The sequence below is a fragment of the Myodes glareolus genome, chromosome 1 (assembly GCF_982192425.1).
Source record: "Myodes glareolus chromosome 1, mMyoGla1.1, whole genome shotgun sequence".
NCBI classification, from domain to species: Eukaryota; Metazoa; Chordata; class Mammalia; order Rodentia; family Cricetidae; genus Myodes; species Myodes glareolus.
In genome coordinates, this window is record NC_142026.1 from 7,193,595 (window position 1) to 7,212,413 (window position 18,819).

The following is an 18,819-nucleotide window of genomic DNA, read 5'->3' on the forward strand; positions in this document are numbered from 1 at the left end:
TTCTAAGAAACGAATATTAGCTGAGGTACTTTTTGCTTGATATCATTGGGGGGAGGCAGTCTTGCCAAGCTTTTTGAGTCATCGGATCTCCCCTTAATCTTGCTCACTCCTTGCCATGTTTCTCACACACTTCTGTCTATACTTTAATAGAGGATTGAAATAATTATCACTCTAAAAATAGTCATTGAAACTGCCCATTATTTGTGTGTTGCAGTAGGTAATCCCAGTCTGAGGTTGGTACACGACAATTCAAGCCGGTGGAGGTTGTGGTGTATCTTTTTTCCCTTCACCTAGAACATTGGCAAAGGGGACTGTCAAAAAGTCATCGACACATTAAAGATTGAAAGACATTTTGAAAGAGTATTGCAGTATGACCTATTTAAACCTGCCATATCTTCTCAAAAGTTACAGTGGGATTGTAGCCTCCCTTTGCAGCACATCTGCCTTCTAAAGATTTAGCATAAGATACTTTTGGGCCATCTATTAAAATTTTGTGCACCTACTCATTATTTCCCCACTTCAAATTATTTTAGTTGCTTAGAAAGATGCACAGTCTGTTTTTCAATACACAGTTGTGATTGATGCATGCAAGATCTTCGGTTAGGAATAAATACTGATTGATAATAGAGTCATTGTGTTTGATTTTTCTGTGTGTCAGTAAGGATTCTGAAACTTTGTTGCACTTCAACAATTTGCTGTTGTCAAGAAAATTAAGATGGGGTGGGGGAAAGTTTCCATAGCATTAAGAAGACAGTCCTGTCTCCACACAGTGAAGAATTTACACATGGTAATGATGGTGGTAAAGTAGTTTTTACAAACGATTCTTTTACAAACCAATAGAGATGATACGTGAAAATGAGTCTTTCCTTCTAAGAATAAGATTTTTCCTGGTGTGTCCTTTCGTCAATCTTGACTAAAAGATATTTTAAATTTTATTTTTGGAGAATTAAATTGACTCTCAGCAGTTGCAGAGGAAACTTGGGACACTTTTTGTCTACTTTAGTTTACAAGCATTCACCTGGAACCAGGCTACATTGTAATTCTCCTGGCTCCTAGGGGCCAGGAAAAATTAAGCTGTGCCTTCTTTCTCTCATTCATTCATTCACTTATTTTTTATTTGTTTATTCATGGACATGTGCCTAGCCTGGCAGAGGTGGCACACACCTTTAATACCAGCACTCGGGAGGCAGAGACTGGCGGATCTCTGAGTTCAAGGCCAGCCTGGCACCCTAAGCGAGGGAGTTCCAGGACAGGCTCTAAAGCTTGTCTACAGAGAAACCCTGTCTCGAAAAACCAAAAAAGCAAGCTAATGAATTTTTTTTATTTTTTTCACACACAACTTGCTGATTAATAATTATTTTTTGAAAGAATGTATCTAGTAGATACTAAAGGAACATTTCTTCTGGAGTTTGAAACTAGTGTTGGCCACTTTTGAAGGAAACTTCACTCAAGAGCCTGAAGAAACAGAAACCCAATCCATAAATTTCCTTTTTCCTCTTTCAGAAGCTAATGTATCAGTTCTAAATTTAGCAATTTTTATATTCTTAGAAAGGTAAAAGTGTCTCTCCTAAGGCATTGTTTTTGTTGTGAGTAGTTGTGGAAGATCAGTTATGTATTTTTTAAATCTCATCTCATATGCCCCTTTAATCAGAGAATATTGTTTATTTGTGACAGTGCTTACACTGTCACTGAAAAGTAAAATGTTAATTCCATAAACAGGTAGATTGGCAGATGCAGCCATATAAACTTTGCAGTTATATATTCATATAACCGTCTTTCTCGCTGTGTTACTTCCAGAACTGACTTTTATATTTGGAACAGTTAGAGCTCAAATCTGAGCCAAAGACTATAGCAGATATCAGAGAATAGATAGTTCCAGCAGTGTATTCCTTGTGCATGTGTGAACTTGACTACACTGTGGTAACACTTGACAGTAGTCCATGGTGGACAAACATGTCATGAGAGAGTGTCTGTTTGGTGTGGAAAAATTACAAGTCTGGGTTTGAATCCCAGCATTGCCAGTCCTGTCACGGTCACGTGCCTACACTTGGGAATTTTGTGACCAAGGGAAAGTGTCTGCTTTCTCTGCCTCAGTTTCCTCATTTGCACAATTAGAATAATAGCATATTTTTTTGGTATTTTTAGATAAATAGAAAGTCCTTTTCCTTCAGCAAATTGTAATGTTCATCATGTTCATCTTAACTTTAACTTCTACCTTTGGGGCCTTTTATGGGTGTCTTAATTTTTCTAGACTTATTGTGTTTAATACACTGGGCCAGAAAAGTCCCACAAATTCAATGAGGAATTTCACTTTTTACTCTCAAGGAACTGCTGGGAACAGTTATTTATATTAGAAAATAATCAAAGAAAAGAGAGCACTCTTGGTGAAGTAAAAAGGACTCCTTTTTTTTGTATTTTCAGTTTTGTTTTTTAAATTAATTATTCAGATGGTTATAGTACAGAACATAAAGTATAACAAAATAGCCTCTATTTTCTTACCACTATTGCCCATGTGTCTTCAGAGACACTATCCATTTCAAGTAAATATGTGTGTGTATCTCCTTCTTCATACAAATAATAGCATGCAATGAAGACTGCCCTGAATTCTGTTCTCCCTTACCTGTCCGTCCCTCTGACACTCATTTCCTAGGCTAATTGTAATGACTTTGCAATTGGTTTATATAAGCACTTAAAGACTGTTTTAAAAAATCTTTAAATTTTATGTATGTATGTGTATGCTTGGTTGTATGAATGGGCACTGTGTGTGTGCAGAAGCCTGAGATGGTCAGATTGAGAACATCAGATTGGTCCCCTGGAACTGGAGTTTCTTGTGAGCCACCATGTGGATCCTGGAACCAAACCTGGGTCCTCTTCAAAAGCAGTAAATGCTCTTAACAACTCATCTCTTCAGCCTGGATCTTTTTATGAAAGCATTTTTTTAAATATGGATATGCTTAAATCTATTAACCTTTAGGTGAGCTGATTCTATTTCTAGGTCATACATGACCTTTTAAATTGTAATGACACCAAGCTTGGTAGTAGTAGTGCACACCTTTAATCCCAGCACCCGGGGGGCTAAGGCAGCTGGATCTCTGGATTCAGGGCCAACCTGGTCTACAAGTAAGTTGTAGCCAGGGCTTCATAGTGAAACCTGGTCTCAAACAAAAACTTTATTTAAGCAAGAATTATTTGAGTGAAAAATAGTGGGGTAGTTTGTGAGAGGAAGTGACATTTAAACTGCCTTATTTTTCAGCTCCACTTTATAAAAGCCTGTAATTAAATAATAAGATGTACACAGGGACAAGTGAGATGGTGAGTGTAGTCTGACTTTGACTTGTTTCATTAAATTCTTAACCATCCTGACCTTTCAGTTATTATTTTAATCAAAAAAGTATTGGCAGTTTTCTCTATTGATAAAATAAGAGTGTTTCATTTAGTGTTTTTGTTTTGTTTGGAAGGCAGGGTGATTCTTTTATATTTATTTTGGTTGTTTGAGAGAGGGTCTTGTGTGTAGTCCAGATTATGATAGAATTCACTATGTAGATTATGCTAGAACTCACTATGTAGCCCAGGCTAATCTCGGACTTGAAATCATTCTGCCTCTTTAATTTCTTAGTTGTAATTAGTATTTCTTGCTTAAATAGAAAATGAATAGTTTGACGCATGGCTGTGTCCTGAGAACCACGCTGTCGTCCCCCCCCCCCTTTTGAAAGTCCCTAGTCAGTTAGCTGGACTAAGTAAAGTACATTTCAACCCCAGCACAGAACAAGTCTTAGTATCTTTTTGTTTCCTTCTTGGCTCTTAAGAGCAGCATTAAGCTATAGTGCATTTTATGTGCTCATGTGACAGATTTTCTAGACAGCACATCCCACTTTTTTCTTTTAGTTATTAAGTAAACCTGTCATGATACACTTAATTGTTTGTAGGTATAAGTTGAGAATGAAAGTGTTGTGGCCATACAGCCTACAGTTTCATAAGACTATTACTGTCACTTGGAGATTCTCTTAGTGTTATAAAATATTAACATGCTATTTTTACCTGCTGCATAATTAAGGTGTGCCCAAAGCGTTTGCACGGATTTGGTGAGTGAGAATAGGGCAGATAGTGGAAGGTTCTGAGGCAGTGACTGCTGAGTGTTTGCAGTGAGAATAGGGCAGATAGTGGAAGGTTCTGAGGCAGTGACTGCTGAGTGTTTGCAGTGAGAATAGGGCAGATAGTGGAAGGTTCTAAGGCAGTGACTTCTGAGTGTTTGCAGTGAGGCAGATGTGTCCTGGATAGTGTCAGAGCTCATTGACACACAAAAACCGGTAACGTGAAAATGGCTATTTTGTTAGTTCGTCCTTCATTTTAATGTTTCATTAGAATCATTGTTCTTGCTGTTGTTCTGTTTGTTTTTTTGTTTGTGTTTGTTTTGTTTTTGAGTCGTGTTCTCTATGCAGCCCTGAATGTCCTGGAACTTCTCCTGTAGAGCATGCTAGCCTTGAACTCTGCTTCCCAAGTGTTGGGATTAAAGGCGTGATTGGCTTAGAATTGTTTTAAAATAAGTGTAAGTAAGCTTATTACGTCTATAAATGTAGTTTTTTGAAATTATGAATAAGTTAGCCATTTAGTTTTTTCCAACATTCAAAATTCATTTCTTCCCTTAATTTGTACACACTCTTACGTTCTGATTTTTTGTCTTATGTTCTTCTCTTAATTCTTTCAGACAAAGACATTGAAAATATATTTTATTATATTTTGCCTAGATACTTGATTATCTATCTATTGAATTACCTAAAGAAAAAATTAACATCGTTCACATTCTCATTCATTTGAACAGAGAAATATAAAGTGGTACCTCCCCTAATACATACTTATCTATAATTTATTCACACATTAGATATTGTAGCCATGAAACGTTATCCAGAACTACAAAGTAGTTCTAGAGGCTGCTTACATAAATCTCAGAACAGTAACTCCATGAGAGCACCAGCCTGCCATGAGTAAGGGTTTGATCTAAGCAAATCAAAGCACGGGTTGGGGAGGAGGTGATCTAGGGGATTTACAGGTTTTTTTTTCCCTGAAAGGAGAAAAGATTGCTCCTTGGTTGAAGAATAGTAAATTACCTAGGCAGTGGTGGCACACGCCTTTAATCCCAGCACCCTGGAGGCAGAGGCAGGTGGATCTCTGTTATTTCAAGGCCAGCCTGGGCTACAGAGTGAATACCAGGACAGGATCCAAAGCTACAGAGAAACCCTGTCTCCAAAAAAAAACCAAAAAAGAAAGAGTAGTTTGATTGGGAACAGTAATGACCTTGATGCAGGAGTACAGGGTAGATCAGAAAGTGATCAACCAGCAGTGATGGAAGCTGACTTTCCTGAATGTTAATGGATCTTCTTTGAAACTAGGATTTGTTTAATGAATTTCAGTTGTATCCTAATAACCTGGTTATTTGCTTGTGAGATTCTGGTTGCAATTATGATGTAGATGTAACAGACAATGTTTAATTTAACCAGGATTTAATAAAACATTTTTGAGAAATTTACTCCTGCTTGTCTTAGCGATGACAGGAAGAAACATGGAGGCTTCCTGTTTTTCATCACCAAAGTGATAATTATTGCTTACTTGAAAGCATTTATATTCTTAGATTTTACTTTTTTTGTGATTTATTTGGAGACAGAAGTCTCCCCTTGTCACTTGGCTGGCCTGAAATTCACTTTGTAGACAAGGTTGGCATTGGATCTAGAGATCTACCTACCTCTGTCTCCTGTGCTGCTGCTGGGATCGAAGGCATGCCCCACCACTAACAGCCATTATTACTCTTAAAGAGGTAACAGTTTCTTGAGTCAGTAGAAGCGTTGTAGTTCACTGCAAATAATAATAGTAATATTCTGCTATTATGTGTTGTTGTTTATCAACCTAATTTGTTGAATCAGCATGGAACATTTGCTGATCATCAATTCATAGTTGGTAGAATAATCACAGGAAAATGTATTCAGGTGCTTAAGAAAATAATTCCTGGATATCAAGTGAAGATTGTTCAGGTGCTGCTATAAGTAGAACATACATATTCTGTCTCTCACCCACAAAGAGCTTGCAGTACACACTGTAGGGGATGGTGGTACAAGGACACCTCACTGCTGTCATGAAGAACTACAGAGTTGTGAAGAGAAGAAAATTCGTGTGGCAAGTTTTGGTGGGCAGGCAGCATTTCAATGGAATATTGAAGAATTTGTATAGGTAGGAGTAAAAAGTATATTCTAGGCAGCGAAATATACTACAAAATGAGGACAGTGGTGTTCAGTGAACTTCTGTATATACAAATTGAGGAAGAAAGTGTTAGGTCACTGTGGATCGACAGTATAAGGAATCCTGAATATGAGGCACAAGTTTAAGTTTTATATAAGAAGCTATATATATATATATATATATATATGTATGTATGTATATATTCAGATAGAAAATACATTGAATTATCTTAAAATGTAGATTTCTTGACCTCCAGTGTATTGTAAAGGACATTATAGCTTCTCTATCAGCTTTATTGAAATGTTATTTACTATATATAATACACCTGTTTGGTAGATTTAATTCAGTAGTTTTTAATGTTGTTACCAAATTATGCATCTGTTGCCACAGTCAACCCTGGAACATACTCATTACTTCAGAAAGAAACCATCACCCCCTAAAGTCCCTACACAGCAGCCCTAGACAACTGCTAATCTGCTCTGTGCTTTATAAATTATCTGTTTTGGACATTACATATGAATGAAATCATTCAATGCATTCTTAATAGTGGCAAGCTTCTTAGCATAATGTTTTCAAAGTTCACCCATATAGTATTTATCAGTATTAATTTTTGTTGCCAAATAATAGTCTATATTATACTCATTATTTTACTCATTAGTTCTTGGACACTTTGACTAAATGATACAATGTAGACATAGTTTCATTATCTTGCCTAGATATCTAGGAAAGTGTTGGACCTTATGTCAATCCAGTTGCAGCTGTTTGAGGAACTGTCAGGTCATTTTCTAAGGCTACTGCACATATTCTATATTCCCACTAGCAGTGTATGAGGGCCAAAGTGTCTCCATGTCTGCATTAACATTTGCTATTCTATTTTCTCCGTTATATTCATATTCTTGTGGGTGCCAAGAAAGCTATGTCTTTATGGTTTTGATTTTTATTTCCCTAATGATCTTAGACATCATTTCATATGTTTTTATTGGTCCTTTATATATCTTTGAGAAGTATCTATTTAGATCCTTTGCCTGTTTTCAAAGTGAATTACCAATCTATGTATAAGTGCCTTACCAGGTACATGATTTACATTTTCCTCTCTCAGTCTATTGATTGTCATTTCTCTCTCTCTCTCTCTCTCTCTCTCTCTCTCTCTCTCTCTCTTCTTTCCTCCCTCCGTCCCTCCCTTCCTCCCTCCCTCCTGTCCTTCCTTTCTTTCTCTTTTGTCTTTTCAAGACAGGGGTCTCACTATAGCTCTGGCTATCCTGGAACTCACTATGTACTGGTCTCAAATTTACAATACCTACCTTTCTGTGCCTCCTTAGTGCTGGGATTAGAGGTGTGTGCTGCTACACCCTGCTCCATCACTTTCTTGATGTTGTTATTTGAGGCATGGATAGTTTCACTTTTATTTCTAGTTCATCAGTTCTTTTTTTCTGTTGCTTGTGCCTTTAGAATCTTTGCCTTGTTTTTTCAAGATGGGGTTTCTCTGTAATAGCTCAGGCTGTCCTGGAATTGTCTTTGTAGACCAGACTGGCCTCAAACTCAGAGATCCATCCACCTGTCTCTGCCTTCCAAGTGCTGGGATTAAAGGTGTTTGCATCTCCACCTTGCTGAATCTTTTTCCTTTTTTTTTCTTTTAATTGTCATAATTTTCCAAATAACTCGGAAAGCCCAACAAACAATACCACTGTTTAATGAAAAGCAATTGAAGTCTCTAATGTATGTGGAGCCATGTTCTGCCTCCTGCTCTTCTCCATTGATCTGTGTCCATAAACCTTTTTTGGAGTGGCTGGTGAAAGAAAATGAAGAACTAAGACTTGACAATTTTGAGCATAATAATTGGCTACTTTCTGAGCCAATTACATTCTTACTTGGGTGTAGTGCATTTACTTAATTGTTCTATTTGGGAAATTCACTTTTAAGCTTACATGAGGTGAGTGATACTGCGTTCATTTTCTTTTAGAAATACTCAACTGTCCTTTGGAGTGTAAAGGATGAACTCACTGTCATAGGAAAGCAATTTTTTTTTGTAGCATTATCTCTCTGGAAAAATTTCAAAGCTTTTATTTTATTAATAACTACTAAAGTTTGTCTCTAAGGAATATCAGTTTTAATTTATAAATAGGTCACTTGGAGTAAAACATTCTAGCGTAGGTCATCGAAAAATGAATTAATTTTATTATTTCATTACTCAGATCTGTATCAATAGAAAGATTACAGTAAGTGCCAGGTCATATAACCCCCCTCCCCAATTTCTTATATCCCAGTCATCATTTACAAATGGAAGTTTGTGGTTTTAAATAGCTAATTAAATAGTAATATTTGTTTAGAGGGAATATTTATAAGGAACTCGGCCATAAGTTTGCTTTATACTTGTCTCTTTTAGCAGAATTTCTCTGTGTAGCCCTGGCTGGCCTGGAACTTGCTCAATAGACCAGGGTGGTCTTGGACTCAGACATCCATCTGCTTCTGCACCCGAGTACCGAGATTGAAGGTGTGCACCACCAGGCTCGGTTTAATTGCAGATTTTTTTATTCTTTTTTTTTTTTACTTAAAAAGGAAATTTATTTTTTGTGATTCAAGGTGTTTCATACTTTGAGTTTTTATTAATTTTGATGCTTTATATAGCGGTGTCTTCCCTTGAAGAATAGTATTGAAGTTGTGTTAATCAAAATAATAATAAAAAGTATGTCTACCTGGAAGGTTGGGCTTGATGTTGATTATTTCAAGACTAAAGATAAAAATACTGAACTTCAAATGTCTACTCAAAACCATACATAAAGAAAAATAACCTGTATAATAATACTATGATGGTGAATGCCTGTCATAATATATTTGTCCACATTCACTGTGTTACACCAAATGTAAAAAATATATACATGCCATACAAATGCATAAATTTGTGCCATTATCTATGTGCCATTTGTCAGCTCTACAGAATACCCTTGTCTGTTTTCAATATAGTCTTTGTTTTTGTTTTTTTTGGGGGGGTTTCATTTGCTAACTGGTAAGCACCATATAATTAAAGTGATTTGCATATTTCTTTATATTTTGTAGGGTTTCAATGTTGACTATATATTCAGTTGTCCACTTTTATAATACTGATGACTGAGAGGACAGTCCTGAAGCCTGTGAATTCCTTACAGACCTCAGCATCTCTACTTGTCTGTGAGCCAGGATGTGTGTCCTATGATGTATGCCCTAGCAGCAGTCTAACCGTAGAGGACTGACTTGTAAACATTTCACCAAGAAAAGCATTTCAAGACCTAGTTCAAAATAACTAACACTGCTCCTTCAACTTACAGACCTCTTAAAGCACATGGACAGTCAGTGTCCATTGAATGTAGTGGTCTCAAACAGTCGCTTAGGTTTGCTAACCACATCGAATAGAATACTAAACATTTAACTTAAGGTCATAACTTTGGGGTCTTTACAGTTTGGGAACTGAACTAGTTTATAAGCTAGAACTTAAAATTTAAAGACTGTGTCACTCTTTCAATATGGAAACTACTTATATAAAAGTATTTACTTTTTGAAGGTGCATAGTCCTTATTTTTAAGAAAGTGAACTTCCTGATCCATCTTCTGGCACTTTACGTTTAGACGTTACCTAAAGGGTCAGCTTTTTGAAAAGACTCAGTTTAAAAAGCTGTATGAGATGAGTGTTTGCAAAGAAAGTTCACTGGGAAGAGGTGGATGAAAATGTTGTCATGGGAGACCAGGCCAGTGAGATGGTTCAGGAGTAAAGGTACTTGCTGCCAAGGCTGACCTGAGTTCAGTCGCAGTAACCTACTAATAGAAGGTGAGGATCCACTATAGAGTTGCCCTCTGACTGCCATACTTGTGCATGTACATGATAAATAAATGTTTTTTTTTTTTAAGGCACTAATACCATCATTTGAAAAGAAACCAAACCCTTAGCATGTCACATGCTGCGGAGTTGCAGCTGCTTGCCAGGCAGCTCTATCTTTTCTTGCCCAGACAAGGAAGCACGTTTTCAGAGCCACGTGTAATCTCACCTGAAAGAAAATAAGGCAAGTGAGTGAATGTTGCCAGTACTTTAAAAGCAAGATGAGAAACTTGAAGTTTTCAACTTTATTCTTGAAAGGAACTATATACTAGATATTGATAAATGACTGCTATAAGTTACACAGTGTTTCCACAAATCACATAACTCTTCCCTAGTTTACTGTTGCTGAATACTCACTTTGAGAACTCTTTTTCCTAAGCTATGAAACTTTTTAAGACTGGCACTCCCGTAACATGGTAATTATAAAACTGTAGTAAACCATAAAATACTGAAATTAAAATTTCTCTGAGTCAAGCAAATAAATCGGGATTTATTAAGTAGTATTGCAGTGTTGCTGTCTGCCGTGTCCACGTGGAATGGTGGTTAGGTTCTGCTGGTGTTTATTGTTGCTACAGATTGTCTGAGAAAGTATGAAAACTAAAGCCTTTCTAGAATTTATTCAAGGATTTATCAGTGTGGTGTGGTGTGGTGTGGTGTGGTGTGGTGTGGTGTGTGCCATGTGTTTTTGGGTAGCTGCAGCAGCCAGTGTCTCATTTCCTAGAAGTTGTAAACCATCAGATGTGTTGGTGGTAGCTAATGCTGACCATGGAAGAGTAAGCAAACACTTTTAACTGATGAGCTCTCTCCCCAGCCCCAAGAATTAAGTCATTACATTACAATCACCTTCATGTTACAACTGTTTTTGTTTTCTGCTATCTAGAGAAGAGACTCAAGTATAGATTTATTTTCTGTTTAAAAAAGACCTTGGTTTGTAAGGGCTCAGAAATTTTGAGAACAGAATTTAATCAACTTGGTAGCTATTTATTTTAGTTGATCTCATTGCCTGTCTTCACTCATTATTTCGAATCTCGGCTTTAGACAGTTGGGGTTAATAAGTATTGAGTGGGGTATGTGTCTAAAATGGTATGCATGTGATGACTGAATATGATTTTTTTTTCTTACCTGGTTTCAGTGAAGGGATGCTATATTTACCAGGAGACTATTAGTCTCAGAAACTTGGAACATTGCTCAGTTTTGAGTATTGACTACATACATTTCAATTCCAGTAGACTAGACATGTCAAAACAGACAACTAGGCAATGTTTCAGGGTAAGAGCCAGAAAGAACTTCACAGGGTAAAGGTAGAGGACCGCAGGCAGGACAACATGGTTATTAGACTGGGACATAACCTCTGTCATACAGAAGCTGGACTTTACCATTTTTCAGTAACAATTCAGGAAGAAGCACCTATCAGAGGTGGAAGGACGGGTTGGCAAGACTTTTAATTTTAAACTCTTTGAAAAACTTAAAACAAGTACAAAACAACTAGAAATTACTGTATCCCATGTAAGAGTGGGTATACTTTTGCAAAAACGTTTTTAGTTAATGTATTTATAACAGAATTGTAAAGTTTATTTTAAAGATTTCTCTCTGTCTGAGTGTGTGTGTGTGTGTGTGTGTGTGTGTGTGTGTACGTAAGTGCAGGTGCATGCTGAGGCCAGATGTGTCAGACCCTAGAGCTGGATAGAATGAGAGCTGAGTGTGAGCTGCTGAGAACCAGCGCAGGCCCTCTGAGTGAGCAGCGCACACTCTTACATGCTGAGTCATCTCTAACCCTAGACAGTGTTAAAATTGCCCAAATACGCCTTTAGCTCAAGTTGCCCTGGAAACCTCAGAGTTCTGTTTATGTGGTTCCCTTAAATCCCTGGAATTTTAGGAGATGAAGATGAGTTCATGAGCTTGTTCTTGTGCTGGGGAATCTTTTCTTGTTTTTAATTGAGGTCATTTCCATCTTAACAAACAGCATGTGTTCCATTAGTTAGAAGTGCATTTCTTTGAACTTTTATCTCACATCTTGAAAAAAATTAAATTTGTGAATTTAGAGGCTTAAATAGCCATGTTATGATAAGGATGGATTTGTTCTCTTTTTTTTTTAAGATTTATTTTATTTTAAATATATGCCTGCATATGTGAGACTAAACATGTTTCTGCAGGTGCTAGCAGAAGCCAGGAGATAGCCTCGGATCATCTGAAGTTGGAGATACAGGTTACTGTGAGCTCCCTGATGTGGGGCTAGCAACCAGTTAGGGCTCTGCAAGAGCCGTCAGTCTGTGCTCTTCACTACAGCCATCTACAGCCCCCGAAAACATTTACCTCCCAAAACTTGTAGACTGTTGAGAATCTAAAGAACTGAGGTTGTTAGGAAGATCAGAATAAAAATGAAGAAAAAGAAGTGAACCCACAACCTCCTTTTTACTTAGTGATTATAAACGTGGCAGTTTGACTGGCTTTGATGAGCTTTAATTTGCAGTTTGACGACAATTTGTGTTAACTTGGTGTAGACAGAGAGGTATTGCTGCCAAATTTATTTCTGATACAGCACATTTCTGTGTAGGTGCCGCTTAGGAGAACTAAATGTCCTTGTTAGGACAGGTTTAGTGGTCAGCCTTCATAATACTGAAGAATATACCACAATATACCCAAAATACTGCCACTATTTTTACTGGTCTGGTATTCCTGCACACTTCTACAATCTGCCATGGTTGATATTTTATTTCCTGCTCTTTTGCCCTGCTTCTGCACAGCAAGCAGAATATAAACTCTATGAGGAAAAGTTGTCTAAAATTTCATTCTGTTGTCTTTTCTTAGTAGTTTGATCAATGCTCAGCACATTCAGTACAGTGTTTTCATATAAGAATAATGTATATAATGTAAATTGATAAAAGTATATATTAGTAAAGGAAACTATTTTGTTGTGAGTTAGCCCGTTGCACTTTAAAAATCCCTAGTCCAGTAATTTTAAGAGTTACGATTTTAAAAAATACCACTGTGTCCATACTGGGGTGGTAGTGATGCAGGTAGAGGATGACGGTGGAGTTGAATTTTTTTTGTTTGGTTGGTTTTTTTGTTGTTGTTTTTCCTACCTTTGAGAGGGCTTCCAGGGATCTAACTAAGGCTGCCAGGCTTGCATGGCAGCAGCTTTCCCCGCTCTGTCTCCACCCCAGGCCTAGTTTTTATATCATTTGTTCAAGATCCCACAGATTGTTCCTGATAGCTTAATCTGTGTCTGGATATGACAGCTGGGTTGATGAAAAATCTGAAGATTCTACACATGTTGCTACACAGTCTGTTCTTCCCATACTAGAGGACATAAACAGGCACAAGTTTTGAAATGGAATGTGAATAATCCTGTCAGCTCAGTCCAACTGGCAGATTGCTGTTGTATTGCCTTCAAGGTGAAAATGAAAAGAAGAATATCTGTTGTAGTTGAGTCCAAGAACCTTCTCACCTGGGTGATAATTCTTACCAGCACTGTTTCCTTATGAAAGACACAATTTTGCTGTTGCAAATTTGTTTGGTATCTGTTTAAGCTAAAAGTTAACAGTTTAAGGTTGATCCCTGCCCTGAGTAAGGGCTGGTAGCCATCTGCATGAAGTTGTAATAAAATGCTAGCAGTTTGGTTGGGGGCTTGTAGCCCTTGGAAAAACCATAACTTCAATGAGAAAATACTATCTAATTAGAGTGGGGAAATAAGAAAATCATAGCCCTGTTTTGAGTGTCTATGGCTGTGACTACTTAAATTTTCTGTTCTTTTATTATGATTTAGTACTGAATCCTGTTTTCTAAATGAAAATCTCATAAAGAAGCCTTATACTTTAGTTGTTTTTTTTTTAAATATAGTCTCAGTGTGTTGTAAATAGAAACAAAAAAAGTGACACACCTACAGATTGCCTTTGACCAAGTGGTAGAGTGGAACTGTGTAGATGGCAGCATAGCTATAAAATACATATGGCTTGGAATAAAGTCTTTATAAACGAGTGTGCACATTTTATCCGCAAAGGGAGTATTACAGTATTTGTTGCTACTGAAATGAGTTCTTTGTTCTTTGCCATTTCCTCCAGGTCAGAAGAATAGATAAATTTTGGATAGCTAAATTGTTTTAATTGTTTTATTTTTACATATTATATTTTTCTTAAAAATTTTAGAGTATAACTGTTATGATAATTTAAATTTTCATGAGGGATAATAACCAGGTTATTTCAGGTTTTTTCCTCCATTTGTAAATCAAGCAAACAGTCAGCCAAAATGGTAATTTTAACGTGAGATTTGAGAAAATAGCAATGGGTATCTCCAAATCACTATTGAAATACAGTTTTCGTCAATAGCTCAGAAATGTTACTCATGATGTTTGATGTTGATGTTTTTTCTTTAAACTGTGTAAACACTCTTGAATCTTTAGAAGGAAAAAAAACTCCAACCAGTACTGATAGTAAAGTATGTAAAAAGAATACCAGACACTTGTCATCCTATAAAGTTCTGCAGTTGCCACTTCCCGCTGAGCGTTGAATTTCTCTCACACTCTTTCTGTGAATGTAGCTTCACATCTATGTTTTCCATTTTGTCTCTCTGTGTGTGTGCTTTTAACGTAAATGAGATTCCTTTCCATTTAATGTCATATGTTATAGACAGTTTTCTTTTTACTAAAGTAATTCTTTTCATAGGTCTCTTAAAGATGATTTTATGGTCTTAAAAAACAAATTCTACATCAAATACCTTTTAACTGCATTTTTGTAAAAGTTTCATACTGACTCAGTGTTCCGACTTTGCTTTTGTGGCGTTCATGGCAGTTATTCCCCAGTGTCTGGGCTATGACTGCTCTAAGTAACCATTGGCCAAGTCTGTGTGTGACCTTTTTACTTTGTCGTCTGTGTTTTATGGATGCTGGTATTTCTAACTTTGTATATTAATTTCTGAAGAAACATTTTATCTTCATTTTAAACTTATTTTATAAATAATGATGTATTAAATATTGGATATGGTTTGATAGTATTATAATGACCATAAGGATGTGTCAATTTTGATTCTTAGTTTTAGAGTTGTTTGGTAAAGCATTGAGATTTTTCCGTTATGTGAGGAATAAGTATAGATATTGCTCATAGTACATTCATTTTTGTCTGGTAATATGTAGGCCTTGAGTTAGAAGAGGGATACACCAGGAGTATTCCCTTCCACCACCAAAAAATATTTAGAAAGGGTTGCTTCTCTAGTTACCTGAAAATTTACTAATCTAATGTACCTACTGCTGCTAGGAACTCTTCTCCACTGACTTTTGCTGCCGTTAGGTGCCAGAGCACTATACAAATCTGCAAAACTCTTAGCAAAATGAAGTCTAAATGTGCTAGAGTTCAGTATTGACAGTCAAGTATTTCAAAATGTGTTTTGCTTCTGTGTTGCACTCTGCCATGACTGAGGAGTGGAGTCTCTGCTGAGGCTCTGGCTTTAATCTTACCTTTTCACCTTTGTGGGCCACTGCGTGGGCTTTTGAAACTTGTCTGCTAGTGCGTGGCTTACAGTTGCTCTGCTTCTCGCTCTGACAGGAGGACATGCCTAGAGGAGGGCCCTGACGCTCGCTCCTGCTCTCTACCCTCTTTCTGAACCTGACTGTGCATTTTGAGAAAACGAGCTTTGCTGCCACCTCTGCCCTCCTCGTTAGTGAAGGAAGTCATGAGAGGGACCATTCCTAGTTCCTGTTAGCAAGAAACATCCAAAGGAAGACTTTGAATTTCTTCATTGTTTGTTTTTTGAAGGTACTAGGGTTTATAGCTCAGCAGATTTGAACAAGTTGAGTAAAAGGTCAGCTATATTCTGTTTTAACTAGATTTCTAAGTGCATTTACTAACCTAACCATCACATAGACCTATTTATAACTTGAAGTTTGCCTTTAAAGTCACGAAAGTACAAAGCACTGTAGTGCTTGTAACGTTCTTCCATATTATTGTAGGTAACTAAATGACCATGGAATCTGGAGCAGACAACCAGCAGAGTGGAGATGCTGCTGTAACAGAAGCTGAAAACCAACAAATGACAGCTCAAGCACAACCACAGATTGCCACATTAGCCCAGGTATAAAATACATGGAGAGTCCAGGCTGTGTCTCTTCCAAGAGAATATCAGAATTCCGACTCACTATTAGTATTAGCTTATGTTTAGAAATGATAGTAATGAATAATTAACAGTAAAATGCATCATTAAACATTAATATAGTTTGTGTAGTGACATGATCCAGAAATAATTACTTTTTTACTAACAAATTAATTGGCCCTCTCAAGGCAATAAAACCTTGATTATGACAGCTGCCTTGGTTTGTTGTTGTTGTTTTGTTTTTGTTTAATACCACACAGACTTGTTTTGGGACCTGGACGTGCAGATATATTTGGAAATCTAAGTTTATATAGTCTGATACTAAAAAGCAGATTAAGCAAGCAAACTGAATCAGTCCTAAGAATGATAGCAATCTCTCCCCTGTGCATTCTGAGTACATTTAGTCTGGTTTTGTTTTAAGTATCCTGTCCTTAAAGCAGTCATCTCTATACTTACTGTTTTTCTCTCGCCTGTTTATCCTTTATTAACCAATTTTTATCTCGATATTCATGAAAACAGTGCTTAATATAAAAACCAAATATATATAAACCTGTAGGGTAAGACCGATATTTCCTTTCTGCATGTTTGGAGACAGAATGTCTCTGTGTAGCCCTGGCTGGTATCAAACTCAGAGAGATCCACCTTCCTCTGCCTCCACAGTGCTAGGATTAAAGGTGTGCACAGCCATGCCTGGCTGGTTCCTCTCTAAAGTGAAGGCTCCCGAGAAAAATAATCCTGCCAGAGGCTTTGCTTTGCCCTAGCTCAGTTAAGAATCTGCAGTGGAAATGACTGATCAAAATAAGTCCTGAGAAATAAAGGGCTCATCACAGGTGGGGTGAGGGTGGGTGTGAGTCAGATACTGGAGCTCCAGCAGGAACAGAGTAGGCAGGTTGCCTGTGTTTTCTCGTAAGAAAACAGGGTTTTCCCTGCAGATCTCAAGTAAGACAGTTAATATATCAGACGAGGCAGCACTTGGTGAATACAGGCTTAGTACAACATACTCAGAGAAGTTGGGGCTCATCTGAGCATTTAGCTAAGCAAGTTCCTTGATGACAGCCCTCAACATGTGTTCTTCTGGCTTGGTTGTGCCCTCAATTGACTATATATTCATATCTATATCTATATATATATTCATCTTGGGAATTCTTTCTGTTCTTATAACTCTCTTCGGGAATTTGTATTCTTGATAAGGTAGAGCATGAAAAGATTAGCTGGCATAAGAATTCTTGGTAAAAGACTTTTTCTTGAAAATTATCTGTTATTTTCTATGGTCCATTTAGTGTTGTTTACAAAATTTGAAATCAAATTCATTTCTTATATCTAGCATATTATGAAGTACTTTAGGTCTCTACTTATAAAAAGTACTAATAAATTGGTTCATTTCTATTCTCTGTATTTAGTCATCCTTTTACAGTGAAAATTCACATCCTCACTTTGGGGCAGTTTCTTTCAGTTAATTGGTGGTTGTTTTGTATGTATTTTAGGATCCTTGTGATCCGGATGTTATGCTTCTGGGACTGTTTTTGTTTGTTTGTTTCTTCATTTTCCTCCTGTTTTCTTTGCTGTTTTTCATCCTTTTTGCTCTGCTTTTTGGGAGGTTCTTCTATATACTCCATCCTGCCAGTTGAATCTTTATTTTGCTAACATGTTTCTAAGAGTTGTGTTTGTTCTCTGGTAGTCTTTTGGTGTTTCTGTAGTGTCTCTCCCTTTTTATAGGGCAGTGTCTTCTTTTATCCTCAGGGGAAGGGGTTTGTTTGGTGGGTAGTTTTCGTTTTTGCCTTGTTTTGGTGACTATTTTTAGTTTTTCTTTCTTACATGCTCATATAGCTCTTCATCTTCATTTCCATTTGTTTTAGTCTCCATCTTTCCTAGTAGAGGCGTCCACCAAATTCTTAACACTCTGAATGTCTGCCCAGGATTAAAGAGGGGGGGGGGAAGATGAGGAGATAGGATTGTATGGTAGAATTTGTACTTAGCACATGCAAAGCTTTGGGCTCATGCCTCAACATTACATGATAAGTAGATAGATATAAATGACTGAGAAGCTACTTTGGAAACTTCATGGATATATTTGGAGTCCAACAGCTCCAAACAATGAATTTAACTGTAGGGAATGGTGATCTTAATTGTTAGTGTCTTGGACCTTCTCCTTTTGTTTGACTAGGCCCCCAGAGGTTTCACTCATCCTGTTTACATGGAAAGGATCTGAGAGGCGAGGGAGAGAAAGGGCTGGGATTTAATAGTGACCAGTCGTTCTGGTGTTCGGTACTTCTCCCACAGTGGGCCAGACATTTCTTCTTCTAGGGATTGAAAAGAATTCATTTCTTCCTTAAGAGCCTCCAACCCGCCCTTTTATTTACTTTCAGCCCTTCTCTTCATGCCACCTAGTACAGTGTGGAGATCCTAAGCACCTGGATCTCTTCCTCTATGAACTGTGGTCTTCTTAGTTTGTTACTATTAATCCTTCTGTTATTCAGCCTAGAAAACTCTGTTGCCTCCTTTCCTAGTTTCCACATTTATATGATTATACATATAAAAGTGAAATCAATTTCATGAAATATAATTTGGAATTCAGAAGGGAACATGCTCAGGTTTATCATTAGGCAGCCTCCAGCACTGAAGACTTAAAAGTGAAATGTGTAGTCAAAAGTGAACTTTCATAAA

The 18,819-nt window shown here is 37.1% G+C and overlaps 1 protein-coding gene across 8 annotated transcripts in view; it reads left to right on the forward strand.

Moving 5' to 3' along the window:
• The window catches only part of Creb1 (cAMP responsive element binding protein 1), a 53,457-nt gene that overhangs the window by 1,189 nt on the left and 33,449 nt on the right, over positions 1–18,819 (forward strand). For 6 of the 8 annotated variants that reach the window (XR_007236897.3, XM_048459407.3, XM_048459406.3 and 3 more), the window contains exon 2: positions 16,016–16,137. The exons of 1 other annotated variant lie outside the window; for it this stretch is intronic. Coding sequence is in view for 6 of the 7 variants with exons in the window: in XM_048459407.3 (XP_048315364.1) it covers positions 16,024–16,137 (114 nt within the window). In the remaining variant the exon portion in view is untranslated. Of the gene's footprint in view, positions 1–15,802; positions 15,822–16,015; positions 16,138–18,819 lie in introns of those variants that run through there. One more of the 8 variants, XM_085699053.2, reaches the window with a different exon arrangement.